Source organism: Thunnus maccoyii, chromosome 17 (assembly GCF_910596095.1).
Source record: "Thunnus maccoyii chromosome 17, fThuMac1.1, whole genome shotgun sequence".
Classification (NCBI taxonomy): domain Eukaryota; kingdom Metazoa; phylum Chordata; class Actinopteri; order Scombriformes; family Scombridae; genus Thunnus; species Thunnus maccoyii.
In genome coordinates this window covers 15,334,587-15,358,656 of record NC_056549.1, presented here as the reverse complement: position 1 = coordinate 15,358,656, position 24,070 = coordinate 15,334,587, and the positions used below count along the sequence as shown (strand labels likewise).

The 24,070-nt window shown below is 38.4% G+C and overlaps 1 protein-coding gene across 8 annotated transcripts in view; it reads left to right on the top strand.

Annotated features, from left to right (window-relative positions):
• The window catches only part of si:dkey-71h2.2 (low density lipoprotein receptor adapter protein 1), a 59,051-nt gene that overhangs the window by 29,911 nt on the left and 5,070 nt on the right, over nucleotides 1-24,070 (top strand). For 2 of the 8 annotated variants that reach the window (XR_006092060.1, XM_042390365.1), the window contains exons 4-8: nucleotides 1,024-1,138; nucleotides 1,591-1,663; nucleotides 2,462-2,548; nucleotides 4,135-4,262; nucleotides 5,855-5,889. Coding sequence is in view for 7 of the 8 variants with exons in the window: in XM_042390365.1 (XP_042246299.1) it covers nucleotides 1,024-1,138; nucleotides 1,591-1,663; nucleotides 2,462-2,548; nucleotides 4,135-4,262; nucleotides 5,855-5,889 (438 nt within the window). In the remaining variant the exon portion in view is untranslated. Of the gene's footprint in view, nucleotides 1-1,023; nucleotides 1,139-1,590; nucleotides 1,664-2,461; nucleotides 2,549-4,134; nucleotides 4,263-5,854; nucleotides 5,890-9,445; nucleotides 9,522-10,330; nucleotides 11,546-15,462; nucleotides 15,672-15,702; nucleotides 15,732-15,866; nucleotides 16,355-16,407; nucleotides 18,115-24,070 lie in introns of those variants that run through there. The other 6 variants (XM_042390358.1, XM_042390359.1, XM_042390362.1 and 3 more) reach the window with 6 other exon arrangements.

Below are 24,070 nucleotides of genomic sequence, written 5' to 3'. Positions count from 1 at the left end.
AAGATCAATTTGTAATCCAAGACTTTCCATATAAATACTTTGTACCGCACTTTTTATTCATAGTGAAACTCAAAGTGCTAAAGTATTAATACATAGATAGAACACACAACATAAAGAAAATAATAACAAGAGTTAAGATGACAGTTGAAATTCAGATATTTTTAAAAAAAATGTACCTACACTAAGGGGGAACTTTTCTGTGGTCGATAAGAAGTTGCAATAAATGATGTAACCTTCAGGGAAGTCATTTCAGAAATAAACAGTTTTCTCGGTCGTGCAGTTTAATGCCTTTCTGTAGGCATGTTCTCAGAGACAAAATGAGACAAAACAAGCATACTAATTACCTTAATACAGTGGAAAAACTCAACCTGGCGTGTTTCATCTCATTCTCCCATGGCACTATCCCAAAGTTGTGCCTCTATGATCATAACACTTCACTGAGAATTTCAGGATGAATTGCACCATAGACCAAAAACATTAAAAGCAGCCATCTGAGCCTTGTATGCAAAACCTTGAGTCCACAAAACAATATCAGCAATTGAGTTTTGCATAAAATAGGCACTCTATCTGAAAATATGAAGTGCTGAAGAGTTCAGTAACAGCTTCAAGCATCTCTCACTGCTGCTCATTTGTCTCCTGCTCCACTATTCCCAGCTGTGGGACTTAATCAACATAATATTCATAACAACCGCTCTCATCTTGCTATGATTGGTTTGCTTATGCATATGCAAAAGATTGAGCACAAAGGCGAAGTTATGGCCGGCCTAAACTGACATTTATCCAGCGTAGCTTACGTTGATGATGTATGAGGTTTGATTAAGAGTGCAGGCTATTGACTAATGCGTTGTACATGCTGTCCTTTGTTCGGTATTCATGTCCTATGATTGAAAAAGATGTTCATGTCACAAATTGGTTCCTGTCTGCTGCGCAGTTCATTTATCTCAGTAAATGCACTGATGTCAGGTGGATTGATAGTGTTGATTAATTGGAATAATGTTTTTTTTTCTTTCTCCTCCCTTGCAGAATCTCATACTGCACAGCAGATAAAACTCAGGATAAGGTCTTCGCTTATGTCTCTCAGAGTCAGTTCAATGAGACCCTTGAGTGCCATGCGTTTCTCTGCCAAAAGAAAAAGATTGTAAGTTGTATTTCTGATGTAACTGTATTAAGCTTGATGTATTGGTAACATGCTGACCTCATGACCTGCTAAGCTTTGTTTAAACAGTTTGTTTGAGGATTGATTGTAATTAACTGCACTTGAGGCAGCAAGTAGCATGAATGTAGATGGTGTGTGGCTCCATCTTGTGGCCCTGCAAGGACTACAGTTGTATAGTGTGGTGAATGGGCTGCATTTATACTGGACACTGTTAATTAACCCAGTTTTTAGAACTAAATAAGATGAGAAATTAGTTTATAGTGAAAACTGTATTTCTTAATATTTATAAATCTAATTATCTCAGAGGGATTAGAACAAGTTAAAACAAAACATCTTTTTACCTCTAAATGGAATTACAACTGTTTTTCAGGTTTTATTTTTTACTCTTTAAGTATCATAACTGTGTTTTTCTTTCATTTTCCTTTGCCTTCCAGGCTCAGGCTGTGACATTAACAGTAGCCCAGGCCTTTAAAGTAGCCCTAGATCTTTGGGAGATCGCTCAGGAAGGTGAGTTTCCCTGAAACAAGGTGAGAAATTGAACCTTGAGACAGTCCAGTGAACTATTTCGACAAAATACGAGTAGGAAATGGTTGTAATCAGCAATGTTTCTGTGATTAACCTATCTGATTAGCCTGACTTCCACACTCTTACTTACTAAACTAAAAAGAAGTCAAGTTTCAAGCACATTTCAGATATATTTGTAGATGGATCCTCTAGTTTTCTTCTGCTGGTCAAACAGCGGAGCATTTTTAGACAGAGACTTCTTCAGCTCTACTGTGACAAAGAAAGCTACAGGAAGTCATTCCTGCCAGCTGCTATCAGTCTGTACAATGACCTCTGTGTCAGCAGAGAGGACTCCTCTGACAGTGAAGACAAATTGCTCACCTGGACTTTTATTTATTACATTATCCATCACATCTGTTATATCTCAGATTCTTCTGTTGATAATCTTCAAAGTACTGTCTATATACTGTCATATATGTGTATATACATTGTGTAAATTCAAGTATCAATCTACACTTAATTCTAACATCCACTTGCACTAATGTACAGTGTACTATACTATAGCATATTAACATCATTGAACAGTGTATACTCAGCAAATAGTATATTATAGTTATGGTTATATTCTACTTATTTTTTATATTTTAGTCAGTTGATTTAGTTATTGTATACAATTTAGCCTTTAATCCTATTTGTTTCTTTTACCAACCTCATTGTTTTTGTATTTTGATTTATGTCAAGTGGCTGCTGTAACACTTGAATTTCCCTTTGGGATTAGTAAAGTCATCTATTTGTTTGCAGACAAAAGCAAGAAGGCGAGGACCTGCTGTTCCTGTGCAGCAAGCAACGGGCAGACAGAGACAACAGACACTCAGTGTGTTCAAGCAGGTATGTTTTTTTTATTTTATCCTAAACCACGGTGTGTCTTTGTGTGTCAAATTGGACTCCACAGCATTGACAAGAGATGAGATCTTATTAACGAAAGGTTTCATCACTGTACTGAACACAGCACATTGTCTTGCTGATAGTAAAACAATTGGGTTAATCAGCCTAAAGTGAACTGTGACTGTTTTTTTTTAGCATAGTTTCCAATATAAGAAGGAACACCACACATTTAAATAAATGTTCTTCAGGCAATTTAGTATTTAACACTGGACTAGGTTTTTGTTGCTGCGGAGGTTTGTGTCAGTTCTAAATTAATGAAAAGTGGTAAAGTAAGTAAATGCCTCAATATATTTTATAGCAGCGGTTCCCAACCTTTTTGGCTTGTGACCCTCGACAGTGAAGCCCCCTTGTTACAGGTTTGAGTTATGAGCAGTTCAAGCAGTGTTATGTTCCCTATGAGATTGATTCATTTTGATAGATTTTACAGTCTTAAAGATTTAAAATTCTCCAGAATTTCAGAGGTGATTTGAGAAAATACATATTGTCTTGTTTTTTTCCTCTCCTGTTGCGACCCCTCAGATTTACCCTGGTCCCAAACCCCAGATTGGGAACCACTGCTGATTATGGCTAGAGAGAAAGAGACAAGATTGCCATGATCTGATTATAGCAGAGATGACAACTGTAATATGCTGAAATGAGACAGCAATTTTATGTAGATTTAGAGTAAATACGTGCATTCTTGCCCAAGTTCCAGGAGAAAAATCCTCCAGACTTGAAGCCTTGTTTCCTGTTTTCATAATCCTCTCAAGCCCAGCATTTTCCAGTGACCATGATTAAGTTAATACTTCTGTTGTCATTTTCATAATCAGTTTAAAAAGACATTTTCAGTTCTAATGTGCACACAGCAATTAGACTTGTAATTTTCTAGTTTGACAGTACACCCTCTCACGCAGTCATTTAACGAACGTCAGTCACTTCTCACATACACACACAGAGAACAAATTACCTAATTATATGCGACTCGTTAGACATTCAGGGGAGCAGATTTTAAGTACTTTCCTATGGCTGTGACATTTATAGGTCAAACTGTTTTCCACTCCTCGGGTGGGTCAAAGGGTCAGTAAAATGAGACTTGATCATCCATTCAGTTTATTGTTAGTTAAGGCCCGGTTTCTCCAGCTTCTTTCAATTAAAATTTGCACCTCTCCCAGTGGTAGTGGCCTGAGGACAGAGAGAAAGCCTGATGTGAAAGCCTCAAGGACCTGAGGTGTAACTCAGAACAGTAAGAAGCACGAAAGTTTTATAGTTTATTTAAATTCGGACTGTTACAAAGAAAGCTGCGAGTGCCACAGGCTGGAGTTGATGTTTCACTTCTGTGCTACAGAGTTAAAGAGACCAAGAGCTGACCGTTTTCTCTTTCTCTTTTCTCTGTTCTGTGTGTCGATATGCTCTGTTCTGTTTCTGTTCTTCATGTCTGCATCTCTTTGTCTCATCTCCTGTTTCTTTCTCCACCTGCTCTCCTTCGATGTGTGTGCTGTTTTACTCTTACTCCCTGCTGACCTCTTGTCAACACCTGCCTTCTCCCTCAGATCCAGAGGCACATAAGCCCGTTGGGATGGAGGAGAAGCTCCGGAGGCCTTTCTTCTCTGCCTCGCTCAGCTCACCATCACCTCGTAGTAACCCCACTCGAAGGCGACCAATCAAACACGACTCTTGGGTAGGTCACATGCTCTGCCTCCAAACTGCTGATTGGTCTGATTGGGCCAAGAGAATGGTTATTGTTATATGTAAGGCTGTTTGTTTTAGGGGTGAACCGATCCAACTTTTCCACTCGTAATATTGATCTGATACCATCTCTTTCTGAAATTTTTCTGAGATTTTAAATTTGGGAAAAGAGAGCGCTTAATCATAACTTGTATAAGTTATGGGTCAATAAATAAAGCATCTTAAAGCTGTATGTTAAATGCAGTTTTAAAAAATGATATTTAAAATGTTTTTTTTGATGAGTCCTTGCCCTAGGTTTGTTTTAGCAAAAGTTTTCTATATGGAGAACAGCATGTTTGTTGGCATGCGAAACCTAAATGTGGACAAAAAAACATTAACTGGATCACAATCCAAGCAAGTAGTTCACAAAACAAAATCACTATTACTGTAATTATAGATAACCAACTCCAGTGGTTCACAACCTTTTTGGCTTGTGATCCCTCAAAATGAAGCAATGTGTACTTGTGATCTATTATGACAGGTCATGTCCTCGTTGTTGTTGTTGTGGGCAGTTTACCCAAAGAATGATATATTTACTTCTCAGTGTGTTGTGATTGAATGCTTTTTAGAGACAATTTAGGGAGGAAAGTTGGAGAAAAGTCAGAAAAATAAACACAAATTCTTGTGACTTCTCAGATTTATCTTGGGACCATTTGTGGGATACAGACTTCTAGGTTGGAAACCAACACAAATGAAAGATGTCTTTGCAGAGTATTGCACTTGTATTTGGGAAGGATTACAGTTGACACATACATTAATAAACACTTTTATCTGCTTACAATGACATCATAGTGTGTTATAAACCATTTTATTCTATGTTTATAAACTGATATTGCTGCTGCAGAGGTTTGTCAGTCACTGTTCTGTTCACTTACAGATGCTCAACACTAGGGGACACCATAGTCATTAGGATGTCTTTTTAGCAGACTGATCCCACACATTGAAATTTGTCTGTGTTCTCTGTTAAATAAAATAATCACTGGGAGGGAATAGAGAGAAATGATGCTTTAATTAAGCCAAATCTCATCAGCTTGATCTTGATAGTCTCCTCTTTTACTGTTGACTCAGTTGTGTAGTTGATAATCCTTCCATGTTTGCCCTAAATTTTGTTAAATGTAGTATTATTTCCAGTAAAACTTACACAGAACAATATGTATTAGATTGTATCTATTAGTATCTAATAAATTAGAACAATGCAAAACAATGTTCTGATGCTCTCCCAAAAACTAGAGCGGAGCAAGTGGAACCAAAAATATGATACAGGTGTTCCTCTATGCATATTTTTCCAAACTCCCTTCTTGATGTAAATCATTCATCAAATCAAATCAGTAAATCAGTCAATCCGTCATTTAGTCATAGTAATTGAAACAAGAAGTATTCAACAAAAAGATCCATTTTGCAACATTTTGTTCAGCACGTCCTGAATTACTTTGTCAGTTGAATAAAATAAGTTGTGACAAACGGCTGACTCAGAGGAATTTCAGCAGGGTTGTAATTTGAAATAATGTATGCGTGTATTGATCCTTATTGTTTATCTCTCAACAGGATGTGGAGGATGGACTCGATGATCCGTTCTCAAGGTAACCTTTACATATAACCGCAAGTATGTAGCACACCAGGGATATAGGGACACATTGACTGACACAAATTTTAATTGAAACTCACACACACACACACAAGCACAGGCACAGACACAGACAGGGACATGTAATAGACTCCTGTCTCAGTCTATGCAAAAGGATGAAATGGCGCCCGCAGCACTGACCTGAGGCAGAAGTGTCTCAAGGTCACAGATTAGAGGGTGTTACTCTATTGATTGAGTGGTAACTTTGTTCGGTGTTTGAAAATGTTTGCTGTTCCCTAATGGTGTTGAAGAAGTCATCTTTGTCAGAGTCTGCTGGTGGTGAGATGTTAAAATTATTACAGCTTTTAGAGAGTTAGAAACATATCATAACATAGATTTACATAAATGCAATGTGGCTGGTAAAAAAGAGAAATAGTGAAAAATCCAGTCGGTAAAGTGCCTGATATTATCCCATCATACTCGGTCTGTAAATTGGCCTGGAGTGCCCTGTTGTGAGTAGCGACTGAACACACAGCAAAAGACTGTAATTACTGTATGTGTTTTAAAGCTCTGTCGTCTTATTAAATCAGATCTGAGTAATATGAGGCAGTTTTAGAGGCAAACAACTATCTGCTCCAATTAAAACAAAATAAATTATGGTTGGGTAACTTGATGTATGTACACAAATATTATGTTGAAGTGCTTTAATAAAAGAAAGCCCAAGAGTCATTTATAGTTTTTGAACTACAGCTTCCCTCAGCTGAAAATCGATTCTAATTTGAATGGAGTTCTGCTGAAAATCCTAATTACCTTCCTGTCTTTCAAGAAATCAACAAATAGCTAGGTTACAGGAATGCTGGTTTTACAAAAAAAAAGGTACAGAGACAGGCTAGGCCGGTTTAGGAAACTCTTGTGATATGGAAGGTGACAGTGTGGGACCAATATATGCAAAGTAAGGGTCCCAAACTTTATAGAAAGCATCCACTGAGGACTGAAGCATGCATGAGATGTATTCATTGTGGATACACTCCATTATAAGGTTGTGCCACGACCTTTTTGTTGGAACAGCTTCCTTGATCCCGAAGAGCAAGATATTCTTCCAAGCAGCAAAAGTCAATAGTTTGAATAACCTCTTGTGTTTGATATTTATATGACCATCTGGAAGACCAAGTAGGATGCACATAAGGTTTAACTCTAATGGAACACCAAAAATAGCACACTGTTCATTCACAATACCAGACCAATAGCTTTGTAGCTTCACACATGACCAGAAACAGTGAATGTAATTGCCAGTCTCAGAGTTACACTTATAGCAGAGCAGAGACGCATTAGCATCCATTTTGTTATTGAGAGCAGGTGTTATATGTGTGCGGTGTACAATTCTAAACTGAGTAGATATGGTTCGATTACAAATAGATATTTCCATAGCATGGATCCCAACTTCCTGCCAGGGTAGGTCATCAATAGAGATGCCCAACTCTCTCTCCCAGGCTTGCTTAGTAGCTTGGGAAGTTAGAGATGAGTTGGAACTTAGGGCTCTATAAAATGCACTGATGTGTTTCTTGGATACTTATAAAGACAAGGCCCTTTCTACATGTGAGGTGGCTATTGGTTATTAAAGTAGTATCTTTAGTGATGGAGAGTCTGATTTGTAAATATCTAAAGAATTCACATTTCTGTAAACCATAACGTTGCTGTAGCTGCTGAGGACAGTTAAGTCTGGCCATAGAATAGATCTCCTAGCTTTGTTAGCCTTTGGCTACACCATGCTTTAAAGCCCTGGTTTCGACAGCCTGACAGAAAGTCTGGGCCATCCAGAATAGGAGTAAGAGGGGATCTTAACTGAGCACAGCCCTCTATAGTATGAATGGACCTCCAGGCTTTGTCTGCGGTAGTGATAGGATTAGTACAGAGGTTTTGACAGACTCAAAGTTATTCACAAACAACAAATTCCACAATGAGCATTTGGACTGGGAGGATTCAGTGTCTAGCCAAATCGAGACTGGGTCATATTTGAGCCAATCCGTTATCACCCGGAGGTGTGCTGCCAGCTGATAGTCTCACATTTGGTACGTCTAAGCCCCCATCAGAGCCAGCCATTTGGAGTTTTGCCATCTTCAGTCAGGGCTTACTTTTGCTCCAGATAAAGGAACTCAGCCAGCCTTCAAGCACCTTGATAACCTTTGATAATAAAATAGGGATCATTTGCAGTGGGTAGAGTAGTCTGGGCAGGATGTTCATTTTAATGAGAGTAATCCTACCCAGCCAGGAAACAGGTAGGGGGCTCAGTCATCTAAATCTGCCTTTATGACAACCAGAAGGAGAGGGAATTAGGTCTTCACTGACCACATGTGGGTGTTATATGCACTCCTGAGTAAACAAAACCAGAGGGAGACCAATGGAAAGGACAGGGCTCTAACATGCTTGAGGCAGACGTTAGAGACCCCTGTGACATGGCCTCAGACTTTGCTAAATTAATTTTGTACCCTGAAAAAGTGCCCAATGTTGAAATGAGTGGGTCAGGCAGGGAAAAGAGGTTTGTGGTTGTGATAAAAAAATATCAATACGTCATCCGTGTAAGGAGTACTTTTATACTCCCTCTCTCCAACAAGAGTACCAGATATTAGAGCATTCTGCCTTATTGCTTGGGCCAGTGGCTCAATAGCAACATCGAAGAGCAACAGGCTAAGAGGGTCGCCCTGTCTATTCCCGCAGTGAAGGGGAAAGTTGCTAGATCTCAGCCCATTAGTCACAACTCCTGCTGTTGGAATATTGTACAGAACCCTGACCCAATTGGCAAAGTTATCGCCAAGGCCAAATTCTCCAGTGTATAAAACAAATAAGATGACTGAATGAAATTAAGGAGCCTTCTCATATTATCACAGGAGTTTTGACCCTAGATAAAATCAGTCTGGTCCTCCTTAATAATGTAAAGCAGCACTTTTTCCAGATGCATAGCAAATATTTTGGAAAGCAATTTTTGATCAGAGTTAAGTTAAGACTATTGGCCTATAGGAGCCACAAATGTCAGGGCACTTTCCTTTTTTAAGGATAAGAAAGATATTGGCCTCCCTGAGTGATTGAGGTAAGATCTCACTTTCAAATGAATGGTTAAACATAGCCAGCAGGGGGTCTAAGAAATATCATTAAACTTACATCCAAATCCATCTGGCCCTGGGGCCTTCCCAGATGGCATAGATTTCAAAGCAAGCAGTGCGTCCTCTCTTGTGACTGGGGTATTTCACTTTAGTTTTTGAGCATCTGTAGCCTTCAGGAGTCTCAGGTCTGAGAAAAATAAGTGCAATAAATTGGAGTAAAATATTGCAAACTCTAGTTTTGGTATCAAATGATCTGACATGATATCTGCCAGGTTTATTCCCGAGCACATACAGCTTCTGTCTGGCGAATTTGAGGGAGCGCTTGGAATCCTGAATCAGCAGAGTATTCAGTGCAGAACGTGTTGCCGTCTGTTCCTTGAGTGAGCTTGGGCTTGATATGTAGTTTCTCCAAGTCGGCTAATCTAGATTCAAGGAGTTGATGCTGTTCTTTTTTCTGTTCTGTTCATCTCTTAGATGCTACAAAATACATAATCAGGCCCTGGGAGTAAGCTCTACATGTCTCCCAAAGGATTGAGGGATTGTCTGTCGATAGTGAGTTAATGAATAAAACATCTTGAATTCTGAGGTATAGTAGGAAATGAAATTATCATCTTTGAGAAGAGATGATTGAAGTCTCCAGTGCCTTGACAATGCCCTGCCCTCGGAAAGGGAATAGACCATATATAGGGGGGAGTGGTCAGATAAGATGATGCTAACTATGCTATATGGCAAAAGCAAAAACATTTTTGATGAAGGAATGAAAAGATAATCATTTCTAGTTTAACTTTTATGGAGGAGGAGGAGGAGGGGGGGGGGGGGGGGGGGGGGGGGGGGCAGAAAAAGGTAAACTGAGTCAGTAGGACGAAGCTCTCTCCATACATCTGAATACCCAATGTCATGACATATAGAAGGGAGCACCCTGGCTTGCCCTGAATGAGGAGAGATGCCTGGTGGGAGTTCATCAAGAGAGGGATTGAGATGGCAGTTGAAATCTCCCACAAAGGAATCCTTAGATGCCATCTCTGCAAACTCTGCAAAGGCCTTAGAGAGAAAATCAGGCGAGTAGCCAGGAGACCAATATAGATTCATAAGTGTTACAGCCTTGCCTGAGAGTACGCTCTTGACAATCACATAAGGGTCTTGACTATATAACACAATTAGGGGACCTAAATGCAAGATTTTTACTACCAAAATGGCCGCAATCTTACTAAAAGAAGAATATGACGTTGCAAAAACTTGCCCCACCCAGTCCCTTTGCAGTTTGGCATTGTCCTTGTCCTCCAAATGAATCTCCTGGGGGAAAGCAATGGAAACATCCTCTTTTTTTCAGAAATGTCAATACTGTCATTCTCTTCGCAGGTTTTTGGAGACCCTGGGTGTTCCAAGAACAGAGCTTAATGGTATTTAAATTAGACATGGCCATGTATTGTATGTATTAACTATATTGACAAAATGATCAGCCTTGACCCAACCACAATCCCACCCTCTTTGTTACGTGCATCATGTGACCCATGTTATCACAGTCCCAGGCTGGTTAAACTCAGAGGGGTTGGAAAGCTAAACAAAAAAACTGAACTAAACAAACATAATAACAACTGTATAAAAAACAAAAACAGATTGAGGGCTTTTCCCCAAAGTATCAGGCTGTTCACCAAACCGACAAGTTTCAAACAACAAAGAGCAAATTGGCAGTGCAAAAAGTAAAACATCTGCAGACAACTTAAGAGGTTCTCCCTGTGGGAGTGACTGATATAAGAGAGAAAAATGATCACATGTTCACATTTCAAGCAGCCACGCCACTTGGTCAGAAATGTTCAAAATGGTATCTAGAGAACTAGACAGGTCCAATCAGCATAAGTGGGAGAACAACCAAGACTGTAGTAAAAAAAAAAAAAAAAAAGAAACTCTGGATGCATGTTTGGGGTCGTTGTCATGCTGCGGAATAAATTTGGGACCAATCAGATGCCTCCATGATGGTATTGCTTCATGGATAAGAATCTAATAACTAATAAAGTGCCTAAAACTTTCACACAGTACTGTAGTTTATTGCTATTGAGGGTTTTATTACAAGTGTTTGTAATTAGCAGTCAGCATTACACCTGCAGTTGAAAATTATTCTTTTAAATTGTGAAAAGCAGTTTCTTTACTTGATTTGGTTTTTTAACATATTGTAACAGATGGTCATGTTAAAGGTTACTGTTATGTTATGAGTGTCAATGTATTCAAAGATGTTAGCTCAGCTAAAGATAAAAAAGGACTGTTTAATTGCAGTCACTGAGGTTTTCCAGGGTGTAAGTGAACATGTTGTCAGCTTAGAAGCTGTGAAGCCCGTCACTCACTGTTGCTCCCATGACAGAGATCTGTGTGAAATGATGTACCTGTGATTGGCAGAGAGTTAGAGAAAATATTTTTTGTTCATCCTGTTAGTTGCAGCAGTTTGTCTGTATGTGTGAGTGTAAGGGAGAAGTTAGTTAAGAGAGCTAACAGTAAGACTTACAATTTTATTTGTTTTTATGTTGGCTAAGGCTCACAGGAGCCTGTGTATTGTTTGCCAATAAATTGCCAGCAAAACCAGGTTAACATCTCATCGTCTTCTTACTGTTGTTGTGCACAGCACAAAGCTGATTTTCTGCAGTTCAAAACTGACTGTAGAAATCACATTACCAGTGAGTACTCAGAACACTTGCGAGATCACCGTGCCACTCTTGAACCATAGCAGACAAAAAGAATGACTATCACTTCCTTCACTGCCAACATGATCGCCACCTCTCCTGACAGAGACTGAAGCCTGCAGGAAGTGCCTTCCACTGTGTATCAGCACTTTGTCACTGAACTAAGATAACAAAGCAACAGTTTTTATTTTCTTCTATAGTGCGACAGTTTGTGAAATTTAATGGCCTTGAGATGCCAGCATAGACACTAAAATGTGAGACTTGACAGGTATGAAAAACTCTCACATGGGCGTGCTTACTCAAATGTACTCATGCTGTCATACACATGATGGAAATAACCCTTATTGTGCATTATTACTGTACATATACAGCACTTGCACATACAGATGGGGCTAGTGCACATATTTTGTGTTGTAGTGTACTTCTGAGACATATAAAATGCTTTCATTTGGTCCCTTTGACATAGTTTCTCAGACTCTCAGCACACTCAAACCCAAACCCATCAAGACTCTTTGATAATGTCCCTCCATGCTCAGCAAACAGTTGGGAATGTAGGCCATAAAGTCCTGTGAGTCTCTGAGCACTCTGCATGACTTTTCATTTCCTCGTATAACCAGCTGATATGTGCATACGTGTCCTGCAGTGCTGTATTATCTCTTCTTACACAGCGAAGAGATGGTGCCCCACACATTAAAGAGATGGCAAGTCATTAAGTTGTGTTTGCCCGCGGGTAATAGATACATTTGTGGTGTTGGAGCATAAAATGCTTTGGTTAAAGCAAATGGGTTAACGAGAGGCAGAGTAAGGGAAGATTACATGCAGTGGTGTCTGTGGAAGCCGGTTTGATGTGGAAAGAGTTCAGAAGATGAAGGGAGGTCGTCACTGAGGTTGCTCTCACCAGGGGCGAGGAAATGTTGACCTCAAGTGTAGACGCTTGTCAAATGGCTGAAGGTGGAACACTTAAGAATACATCTAAATCTGACAGACATATCCTAGAGGATGTGCTGGAAGATTTTGGAGTGTTAAAGCAGACTTCTTCTGCATAGGTCAGCAAGGTTGTCAAGCTCTGTAGTGGCTGTGCACCAGTGGTGGATAAGATCTGTCCTGAAACACTGAAGGCTCTGGATCACATTGAGTTGTCATGACTGTCACACCTCCTCAATGTTACATGTGACTTTAGGAGTTCCTATAGATTGGCAGAGGAGGGATGTTTCTGGAAAAATCCTCTGGCCAGATTCTGCAAAGGAGACTCTAGTTTATGCTTTATATTGTTGGATTTGTTTTAGTACATCAATATTTTACCCTCAACTGCTTGCGTGTCTTTTAGTTTTTAAAGCCGGACATAAAATTTGTGCATAGGAATGTATTTAACTAGCTGACACGTACATCGGTAAAAAATTTAAGATGTATTGGTTTTTTTGTTTATTTGTTTTTTTGACACTTTATGATTTTTATCTCAAAGGAGACGATACCCAAAAGATGTAATTTAGCAGTCCAATACACAAAACTTGATATGAACATTTCAACAACACTAACAACCACTACCCCTTGCCTTCCCAACCACTGACAGAATTTGTTGGGAAGAGAAAGGACAAAAAAAAAGAAAAAGGACTAAATAATAGGTTTTAAAAAAGCTCTAAAAAAAGAGAACGAGAGAATAGTAATCATAATAGAAATACATTTAAAAAAACAAAAAACATAAATCACACCTTCACCATGACTGACTGCTTGCAACAGATACATGTATATCTATATATGTATAGTCAGTTTTGCTGCACATTTCAGTGATACTAACATCCAGACTCACACTCAAAGTATCAAACGTGCAATTCTCAACATGGGTGAAGAAAGGCTGCCAGGTCTTATAAAACACATCAATAAACCCCTTAAGAGTGAATCTAACTTTCTCTAACTGCAAAAACTGCATTAGATCTCTGATTGATCTGAGTGTAGATGAGTGGCGTTTCGAGATGTACTGTTTTTCTCCTTTGTGGTTTCTCCGCTGCAGACACATGAACTCTCATAGACCGCAAGCCTCATGAGCTCATTTTCTGTGAATTATATGTGTATATATTTTTAGCCTCTTTTAACAGAATTTAAAGATGGCAGTGAGTGGGTGGCTGTTTTGGTTTTTTTTTTTTGTTTTTTTGTCAGCAAGTTGATGGGTCACTGCGGACCACTTTTGCAGTGCTTGGGTGAAAGTAGCTGCAGGGCCTATGGGAGTTGCGAGCAGTGCTGCATATTCTTTCAACTTGAACTACAATTCATGCACAATCATTTTTAATTAACAGTATCAGCACATGTTAGGCTTTTAAGCCTCTGTAAAAAAAAAAAAAAAAAAGATCATTCAATTTCAGTTCACTTATCACAAAATTTTCAGAATAGTAGTTTCTCAAGTTGCAGCTCAGTGCTTGTGAAAAGGGCAATCGATACTTACAACTATTGACATTAATTTCAGTTCAGATGTGTTTAATTAAATTGTTCAAAGAGTATTTAAGATTTCTTAATTGAATGGTGGCCTTGCAGGTCAAGTGATGATTATGTAACTGCTGGCTTGGCTCCGTTGTACGCTGGGGTACTTAAATAATTTAACCTCGTCTAAAATGGAAGGACTTCTTTTTTTTTAAATTATTGCCTGAGCCCCAAAGGGGTGTGTTTGTTTCTTTCTTCTTCCTCTTCTTCTTCTTCTTCTTCCTCTTCTTCTTCTTCTTCTTCTTCCTCTTCTTCCTCCTCTTCCTCTCCCTCCTCCTCTATTATTATGCCACTTTAACCCTAAATTTGACCCCCTAAACATCCTCAAAAACTCACCAAATTTGGCACGCACATCAGGTCTGGTTAAAAATTTGATAAAATGTAAAAATTAACCCCCAAAGTGCCAAAATGTGCTCTATAGCGCCACCTATGTATCTAATATGGGCGCCACGGCCCGTAGGAATGTTGTAGAGAGATCGAAACAAAACTCAATTATTCGTCACATCAAGACCTACAAATCATACACTGACACCCCTGACCTAAATCCAACAGGAAGTCCGTAATATGCCCATCAAAGTACGACTTTGCGCCAATTTTGGACCCCCAAGAAACGCTATCTCCTCCTAGGGCGTTGATGGTATTGGCCTCAAACTTTAATACATGACTTCTGACACTGTGCTGAACAAAAGTTGTTAAAAACTTTGTAATAACTCAAACGGTTTAGATATTGTAAGCCCTGAAAGTTGCAGTGCCACATCACACCTTACAATGTAAACCAATGGGGAGGCAATCTCTAGGCATGGACTTTGTGTCAAACAAATGGTTCTGATGTCTAAACTATAAGTCTGGCCACTTTGAAACATGTATCAATGGATTTGCGATGAAATTTCCTACAAAAAAATGTGATTTTTAATGTAGTATTTGGCCAAAGTCATGGGATTTATGAGGATATTTCACAAGAAGAGTGACATTCTCCTCTCCAACTGAGAGGGAGAGAGAGAGAATAGGAGGGAGGGGATGGGTGTGGAGGTTGAATGGAGCTCATTGAGTGAGAGTGACAGTTTAGTGATGAAGTGCTGCAGAAAAATAAAATCAAACCTAAAATTTGTAGCTCTGTACTGCAGTTTTTCCTTTATTAGGGCCCAAGCACCTAGCGGTTCGCTCACACTCTCCATTCAAATATACGAGTGTTTTTCTGTGTCCAGATACAGTTACTTATTGTCTCTACACACCTGACAGTACACATGTCAATCAACCTTTGACCAGGTCATGTGGGTTAAATTGCTATAACTTTATTGTACATGCTCCAGTCTGCACATGTTTGTAAAGTCAGATCTGTCAGCCCAGGTCTGGAGACATCTACATGCCAGTGACAGAGGCCCTTGGACTACACCGTGCCCCCGACTTGTGCAAGGGTGCAAAGGCCCGTTCAACGCTGCTTGCAGCTTGAATTTAATTTAAGCTGCTTTGTGTGTTTCTTGACTTTGTGGATGATGATGTAGTTGGAAGTGTTTTAACTTATCCCAACCTTTACTGTTGAGTCACGAACTGTAGTCATGATTTAGTTTATCTTCTTTATGCATGCAGCAACATGGAAGTAGAGGAGATGGACACTGGTAAGTAAGATGATAAATGTGTGAAAGTACATGTTTGATCATGCATGTAGCATGAGGCCTTACATCTGAGAGTAAGAATCAACATTCCTGCACAGTACCATTCTTTTTACCTCTTCTTTTTCTTGCACTTTCCAGACTTGACTGGAAGGAAGCAGCTCGTTGTAATTGCTACACTGGTCCAAAAAAAAACCCCCAAAACACTCATGTATTTAATTCCTGTGTTGTATAAACATTCCAGCATCTTTTATCATGGCCTCAGTCACTAACTGTACATCATAACCACAACAGCTTTTCCATTCATTTGTATTTTTCCTTTAGAAATGAACATAAAAATGTATGTGTAGAGGGTAACTGTTCCATTCACTATGTTATCATTTGGTAGTGATGGGGAATTATATGAGTGACCTCACAGGAATTGTAATTCTCCACCTGTCTGCCACTGATGGATCTTCATGTTGCACCCTGTACGTTTACCCTCCCACTTGTCATTCCATTATATAAATCAGCATCCTCTGCATGCTTTGCTCCATTTGCTCCTTTCTTTTTCCCTCTGTTTTTTTTTTTTTAACCTTTTTCATATCCTGTGAACCCCTTCAACGAATAAATGTTTAATGTCACTAACCTGTCTGGCAATATTACTTTTTTATCCCCTCCCCTTCCTTTCTGTCTCTGTCAGACTGGCCGAGTCCCGCTCCGAACCCGTCTCTGACAATGCAGCTCTGAGTCCCCAGGAGGTCTGCCATGAGAATCTGTTGTCTGTCTGCAACAATGAGTTTGAATAACACACTCTGGCAATAGCTGCCCAACAGCACCACAAAAATTTGTCATACCACTCTCCCCAAGACTAACAAAAAAACACAATACTGAACGCGCCAACTGAACAGACAGCAAAACATATTGCACTCCCCCAGTGCATAACCTGAATCAGAGAGGTTCTGTTTGATATTCTGCGACTGCTGCAGAGAAGCCAGAATGAATACCCTCATATTATAAACTGCTATTTCTGTGAATGCCTGCCAGTCAACACACACTTCACTTCACACTTCACACACACTGTAAACAGCCATCTCCTGCCATATTCAAATTTTCACAAACCAGCCAGATGAAAGACGACCCACACAGTGTGCAAAACAGCACTGTAAGGAGGAACCAAGAATTACATATTTCTTCTCAAAGAAGAAATTTTGTTATATTCTAAAAAGTGAAGCGGATCATAAGATGAATAGCAAGTTTAGAGTGAGCCTCTTCCTTTTAATCTAAATTTGTAAAACCACTTTCACTTGGTTTTAACTTGTAAATTCAGATGAAGACTACAAAAAAGATTTACTTGGCATCAAAAAAATCCAGACATTTGTGTATATAAAGCTGTCATCTCTTTCTGAAAATATGTCTTTGATCCTGTAGTTTGCTTGATGAAGTAATAGCTGCCACTCTCAGCAGTCACTGGCAGAGGTCCAGCGTTAGAAGTCCGCAGCAGAAGCTGGTGTTTCTCTTCTGACATTAAATGATTTATACATTCATCATTCAGTTTGTTTTGCTGATTGAGCCAGTTCTTTGGAGAACACAATATGTTATATAGTAGTAAGACTTACAGGCTTACAGACATACTTTGTGTCATATTTTTGTTAACTGCAACATATATGTGTTGTAAAAAAAAAAGTCCAGAATCTATGAAAAATGAGGAAATGTTTCTCAAAGAGCCATACATGTTACATTTACAGAGTGGAGTAGAGTGTTTAAATTTAATTTCCAACAAGTCATATACATATTGTCAGTTTTATGGTGAATAAAATCTTAACACAGGGACTACTCACTTTGTTTTCTGAAGCTTTCAACCATATCATGTCATAGCCTTCCTTGATAAATGAAATCGATCACTTATCATTGAGACGGTTTAGTTTTTTATATCCTGCAACAGGTGGCTGTATTGTAATAAAAATGGGAAGAAATAATCAAGATAAATTATCAGATGAGTGAATTTTGTTTATTTATCCACATTATCATGTAACTAAAACTCCATACATCGGTCATATGATAAAGAAAACAGCTTCAATGACAACTGAGCAACTCTAAACTGCTATTGAAGCCCACAAGATGTTTCTGAAAGCTTCAGAAACATTAACTAAGCGGACCTTGTGTTGAGAATTTTTTGCCAAACTGCTGTTTACAAGGTTTCCTATGAATCTTCATGCTCAAGCTTAGTTCGGCTTTATAGTGTCAGAAATTCAGTGGATCTTTGATCTACAGTCTCATTACCAGGTTTAAAGTTGTCAGTAATGAATCAGTAATTAAACTATGGATGTCTATTATTAGTTCTGTACAATTTTAAAGGGGACATACCACACTTTTTGTGATTTTCTGTTATTTATATACTGTTATGTCAGATGTCTACTGTATGTTAAACGTGGTCCAAGTTCCAAAACTTGAGGAGAACATTTGTAAAAAAGAAAAAACAAAAGTCAAAAGCTGGGCTTCAATCTGCTCTGAACGCTTCTTTGCAGTTTCCTCTAATTCTTTTATTACTGTTGAAGAATAATGATGAAATATGGATTTAAGGACAACTGTATGGCAAGGCCAAACTATTAGAGTAAAGAATTTTCATATACTGTATTTTTTCAATGTCAAAGCGGTGTAATTAATGTACGCATATTGTATCATTATAAATGAAGTAGACTGAATAGAGTCGAGGCTTCACACACTTTGTTTTTACAAATAATCACTTTTGTTGAGATGTGAATGTGTAGATGCTTGTATGTTTTGCATTAGGTTAGACTAATTTGTACAAATTTAAATATATGTGACATTTATTACTGCAGGAATTGCTTTATTTTTTCTAAATAGCCATTATTTGTGCATAGAGTAACCCACATACAGTGTACAATGATAAAGTGAAAAAAAAGAATTGCCTATTTGACGTAGTCATACACCATTGAACACAATTCACAACTTCCACTCTTAACTGCAATCTGTGCCCCACATAATGTGCTTCGTCCCAAATCTTATTATAGACAAAATGTTGCTCTGCTTAGACGGTGAAAATTATTTTTATCCACTGTTCAGATGACGTTCACTGTCAAGAGGATATTATATTGTGCCCCAGTCTGGCTGAAGTGGTCCTTCTCTCTGTATTCATGGCATTATGACTGAGAATAATTGTGACGGCAGGAGGCGGGAGGCAGCGAGGGCTCTGTGTTGTTGTCATGACACCCGCTGCAGAATAATAGGGCGGCTTATCAGGTTATGCCATGAAGCTTAATTGCATTGTTTTATTCCTGACTGGCTGAAATACCAACTCTATTGCATATTTCAGAAGAGGAAAGCACTATTCTGCTTGGATATCATAAATACTGTAGCCTCCAGCATGTCTATGTATCTGTGGGTACATGTTAGCATTTAGTATTGGCAATGAAGTTCAAGAAAGTGCAGTGTCTAAAAAGCAGTGTCATCATTTCTCTCCAACATCTTTTCTAACAAGTTATTTTTTCACCATTCACTCACCTCTTCAGCTCCATCATTGACTGATTGATGGATTTAAGTGTGGATGCTTCAGTATCCGCTGATTCAGTGCTATTGAGTGATTTTTTTGGGAAGGAGCTCTCAGACTCAGAATTGGTTTTCAGTAATGTCAGCCAACAAACAATAGAGTTTTGAAGCAAATTTACTTATAAGCAGAAACACTGGCATTGTCTCTGCACAGCTTCACCACAAGCTGCATTATTATTCAATGCATGTGATAAAGAATTTGAAATGAGAAAGGACCTACAAGGGGCGTTATTAGATATTACATTTGGGTATAATCTTCAGCCAGTCTATTATCTTTTCAGTTGATCAACAACAACAACAAAAAATCTGTAATATAGTTTTATTTTGCAGTCGAAAGCCTGTATAAATTATATGATGGCACAGATCAGTCCAGCCTGAAGCTTCTTGGTGTTTTGTTTCGTGTAGCCAGTGTACTGTATACAGCACATTGATGTGGGCAGATTCCCAGCAAATCTTGAATGGAGGCAGTTCTTTGGCGCAGCAGAGAATTTTGTGTGGGAGGGGGAAAGACCTGCACTTGGAGGTATAACATGCCAATAAGAGTCCTGAGTGCACTGAATACAAATCAGCCTGTGACGGTTTGAGTCCAAAAACATTCAAGGTTTGTAAAAATGAATATCTTCAGCAGGAAAGGTGGAGTATTTTCTCAGATAAGCTATTATTGCCCAAATTAAACACTGATGTTTACAGTATCGGTTTACTTTTCAAAGAAGGTGCTTATTTTCTATCTATGCAATTAGTGGGTTTCCAACAGTGTTGTGATATTATAATATAGCAATTTGTGAATAAACCACATGCAGTTGTCCTAAACTGTAAACATTTGTACAGACTTTGGAAGCTGTTATGGTTTGTTACATATTTATGCATAATAAAAAGACTTTGTACAAATACTCCATTGCACAGAAGCATCTTTTTTTGTCTTCTATACATGGTTTGGTTACCAAGATACAGTTTGGCCTTCAGGAGTGCAATATTACTGTATGATTGCAATGTGTCTTTGTGTAGCAAATCAATTTGGTTCCAAAATTGCTTTATAATTTGATCAATAATGAGTTTCAACAAATCATTCCCAGAAAGATGCCAATTAAACAATGGCTACTCACAGTGCAGACACACAGAGCAATCTCAGATATTTAGTTTTGTGAGCTTTTTTTCAGTTATCACAGTCATTCTGCTGATCTGTCCAGAGCATTTCAGTTCAAACACAAAATTGAATCCACAGTCTTTTTCTCTCAAACATTTTCCAGCTCATTCTGGTCAATCAAAAGCAAGGACATTCTCTTATTCAGCTGTCTGACTGACACAGTCACATCGATGCATCTATTCATTCAGCCCACTGCTCATGTCTGATTGAAAACACAAGAAAAGCATACCTGCGGGTGAAAACAACAATATCCTCTCTGTTTTCTCAGTCAAACAATGAAAAATGTCTGCAGTATATGAGATCTGCTGTAGGAATTGAAGTGTGTTGAAGTGATCTTAATATATATATATATATATATATATATATAAATATACATATATATTTATACAAGCATGCTGATTTCTGCAACTTGAGAGCAGCTTGTGGGCTGAAATGTATTCTCTAAGCAGAGCAATTCAATTTCAGGACCATCTTGATATTTTTGTGGCTGCGACTGTACAATTTATCATACTGTCAACCTGTGTGAACTCTATCTATACTTTCAATTTTATGTAGCGGGCTAAGAAGAATGGCACATCATAGGGAATTGTAAACAAAATGTAATGCTTTTAAATCTTTTGCATGTAATAATTGTTGGAATTTTGACAAAAATGCAGTAGTTAAGGTTTAAGGATTAAGACAGACATGGGAAGAAGTTGTCAGGCTTCATGACTCATTATTTTTTTCTTTTTGTCAACTAGCTCCAAGAGGAACTAGTCAAGTAAAATGTATTTGTTTTCAAATGCTTGTTTAGCAAGCAGAATATTCTTGTTTCACAAAGGAGAAATGGCCTTATTACAGGTAAAATAAAACCTAAAAGGAAGGATAATAAATGAAATACACCATATTTATGAAAAGGTGCTCAAAAGCATGAATATTTTTGTGCAAATGCACCTGGAACTCTTCACCAATTCACAGAAATGGTGTCACAGGTTCAGATAAGGTTACTGGGTTTTTTTCAGACCATATTTTGCAGGTATGACACCTCATCACAATTTGTGTGTTTGTGTGTCTGTGAGATGGCAAATCTATCTGTGAGTCTTTGTTCAGTCTGATGACTGTTTATAGAGGTATGCAAATATAATTTTAATTTCTAAAGAGGTCAATGTTGCATTGTGGTGGGGTGCTGCCAATCTCGTTACTAGACTGCATGCAGCATTTACTGGGGGAAAAAAACACAGCTCTGACACAGAGTGGGTTTGAAAAGTAGTTCAATGGTTTTACTCTCAGGGTTCAGACATCAGTGATTCAGAGATACAGAAGCTCAGTATGCAAACGTCCACCATTTGTAAATACAAATGACTTATCAAATAACTAATCATACAATCTATTAACATGTTAAGAGGTAAATTAAATATTTTACATGTATCCACTTTAAACCACTTGTCACAAGAAAGATGGTGAAGTCTCAGCAGCTCTTAAAGATCACACTGACCTTGAAAGTTTGGTTTCTGTGCCTGTAGCGCTTGACTGTCCAGAAAGTTCAATGTGACCGTGTCTTTTATCAGAAACATTTGACTGTGGGTAAACAAAGACTTTGTGGAGATTTGTCCTTGGGAGGGAGATCAGCCTGCAGTGAGCACCTAAGAAGAGCTGTGTGTAAAAACTGCACTTTGATATTTTCATGGAGCTCACTGGAGAGAGCTACTAGTGCTGCATCAACAGCTGCAGCATGGCTGCTGCTTGTATGCTGCTTCTGCAGTATTTGCTGATGTATTATATCGGTGTGGTGACAGCAATTTAATGTTTTAAAATGCTGTTGATATCGACTTGTGTTTTGATCAATACACTGCCTGGAGATGTGAGTCAATGACAAGAACATGTCTACTTCTTTCCACTTCACCTTTTCTCTGCTCTCTTTGCTGATCTATGACAGATCTGAGCTCGCTGCAAACAGGCTACTTGAGTGTCATATCGGCAGAGTCTAGAGCAGCCAGTTAAATCCTATTGTGGGGAAAAACTGAAGTGGAATTTTAAAAATGTGTCTGTGAAGCACTGATAAATGATAGAATAATAAGAATAACACTAAGAATAATGGACAGGATGACGCTATGAGCACAACCCACCTCTGGACCTAGACATTAGATTTAGGTCAGATAAGGTGGAAAAACAAAGTTGGAAGATTTTCACTTTCCCTTTCCTCCTATGCTATTCATGAAGTGCAAAATATAGAGTTTATAATTCACTAGATACTATTTCGGGAATTCTAGTTTAACTTTGGGGCAATGTGTTCATTACCGAAGTCTAATTTGTCCATGGTGTCCTGGGATCTTTGAATGAACAGCTTATGTAGTATTCATAAGTGTGTAATTAATTGCTGATTGGCTATTTAACAGGATTTTGAAATGGCTAATTAGCTACTGATAAGGTGCTCCACACTGCCCGAATGGCTTATTATTGTGTTAGTAATGGTTGTACTGTTTGATATTGGAAATCTGTTGAGTCTGTTGAGCTTGTGGAGTAATTCAGCTGTGAAAACGGCATATGGAGGGCAATAACCTGCAAGTACTCCCATTGTATCTCCCACTGTGGTTACAGGTATGACTGTGCAGGTTATTTACAGCATGCCATCAAACCACAGGTTCTGCTATGTGTGTGATTTGAAGTGTAAAAGTGTAATTCAGCAATAAAAGAATCTATTTTAAAACAGAAATAACTTGTTCTTTAATAAAGGTCAAAATATATAAGGCTGAACTTGTTCCAGTACTGCAAAAATATAAACAGACAATAGAAAAAGGATAAGGAGGTCACTAAATAATGTTTTTATCGATACACATGGAAACATGGGTCAAATAATGAAATAGACTTTTATGCGAACCCTTTTAAAAATCAATCTTATCATATTTAAAGATATTGTACAGTATGTATACACTAGGTCTCTGAATCACATCTAACATCTAACCAGCTTATCTTAGCCAACAACAGCCTATAAATCATCTGAACAACTAATGGAAGTAGTCTGCAGCTCTGCAGCACAGAGTTAGGAGAAAAAGGGGAGGGAGTACAACATTACCTATTAATCCCTGGGACGCTGTAATCACTTTCTATTTTAAGATGAGCTGTAACCTTAGCTACTTCTGTGTAATTACATTTTTGATTAGGAACAATCTAGTTTAAAGGCCAGGTAAAATGACTTATTGAATTTGCTCTGTAGAGCTCATAGCCTTGTCTCACAATCTCTGGCATATCATGGATAAATGAAGCAGTTGGTGTTAAGATAACTGCAGTTTATAAATTTAAGAGCTATTTTTAGATTTAATAATGACAAATTGTACCATTTTAATAGAAGATTAAGTACTGAAAAAAAGTAAACAGGTAGATGGCTCTTTCCTAATATATTTGTGATTATGAACTGTGTAAAAAATACCCTCAGCACTGGTTGTGTGATTTCTTTCCTGATCCTTCTTCTGGTCAAATAGCAGGACCATATCACTGACAGCATCAAGACAGCCACTACTTGAGCTGACTTGAGGACGAGGTCTTGAAATTGAAGAGCTCCAACAAGACGTGAGTTTATCTCCTCAAAATCCCTGCCTGTTATCTCCTACATCACATCACAATCCCAGTCGTATTAAGAGCCTCTGGACTCAGACCTAAGAGTCAGAAAACAACA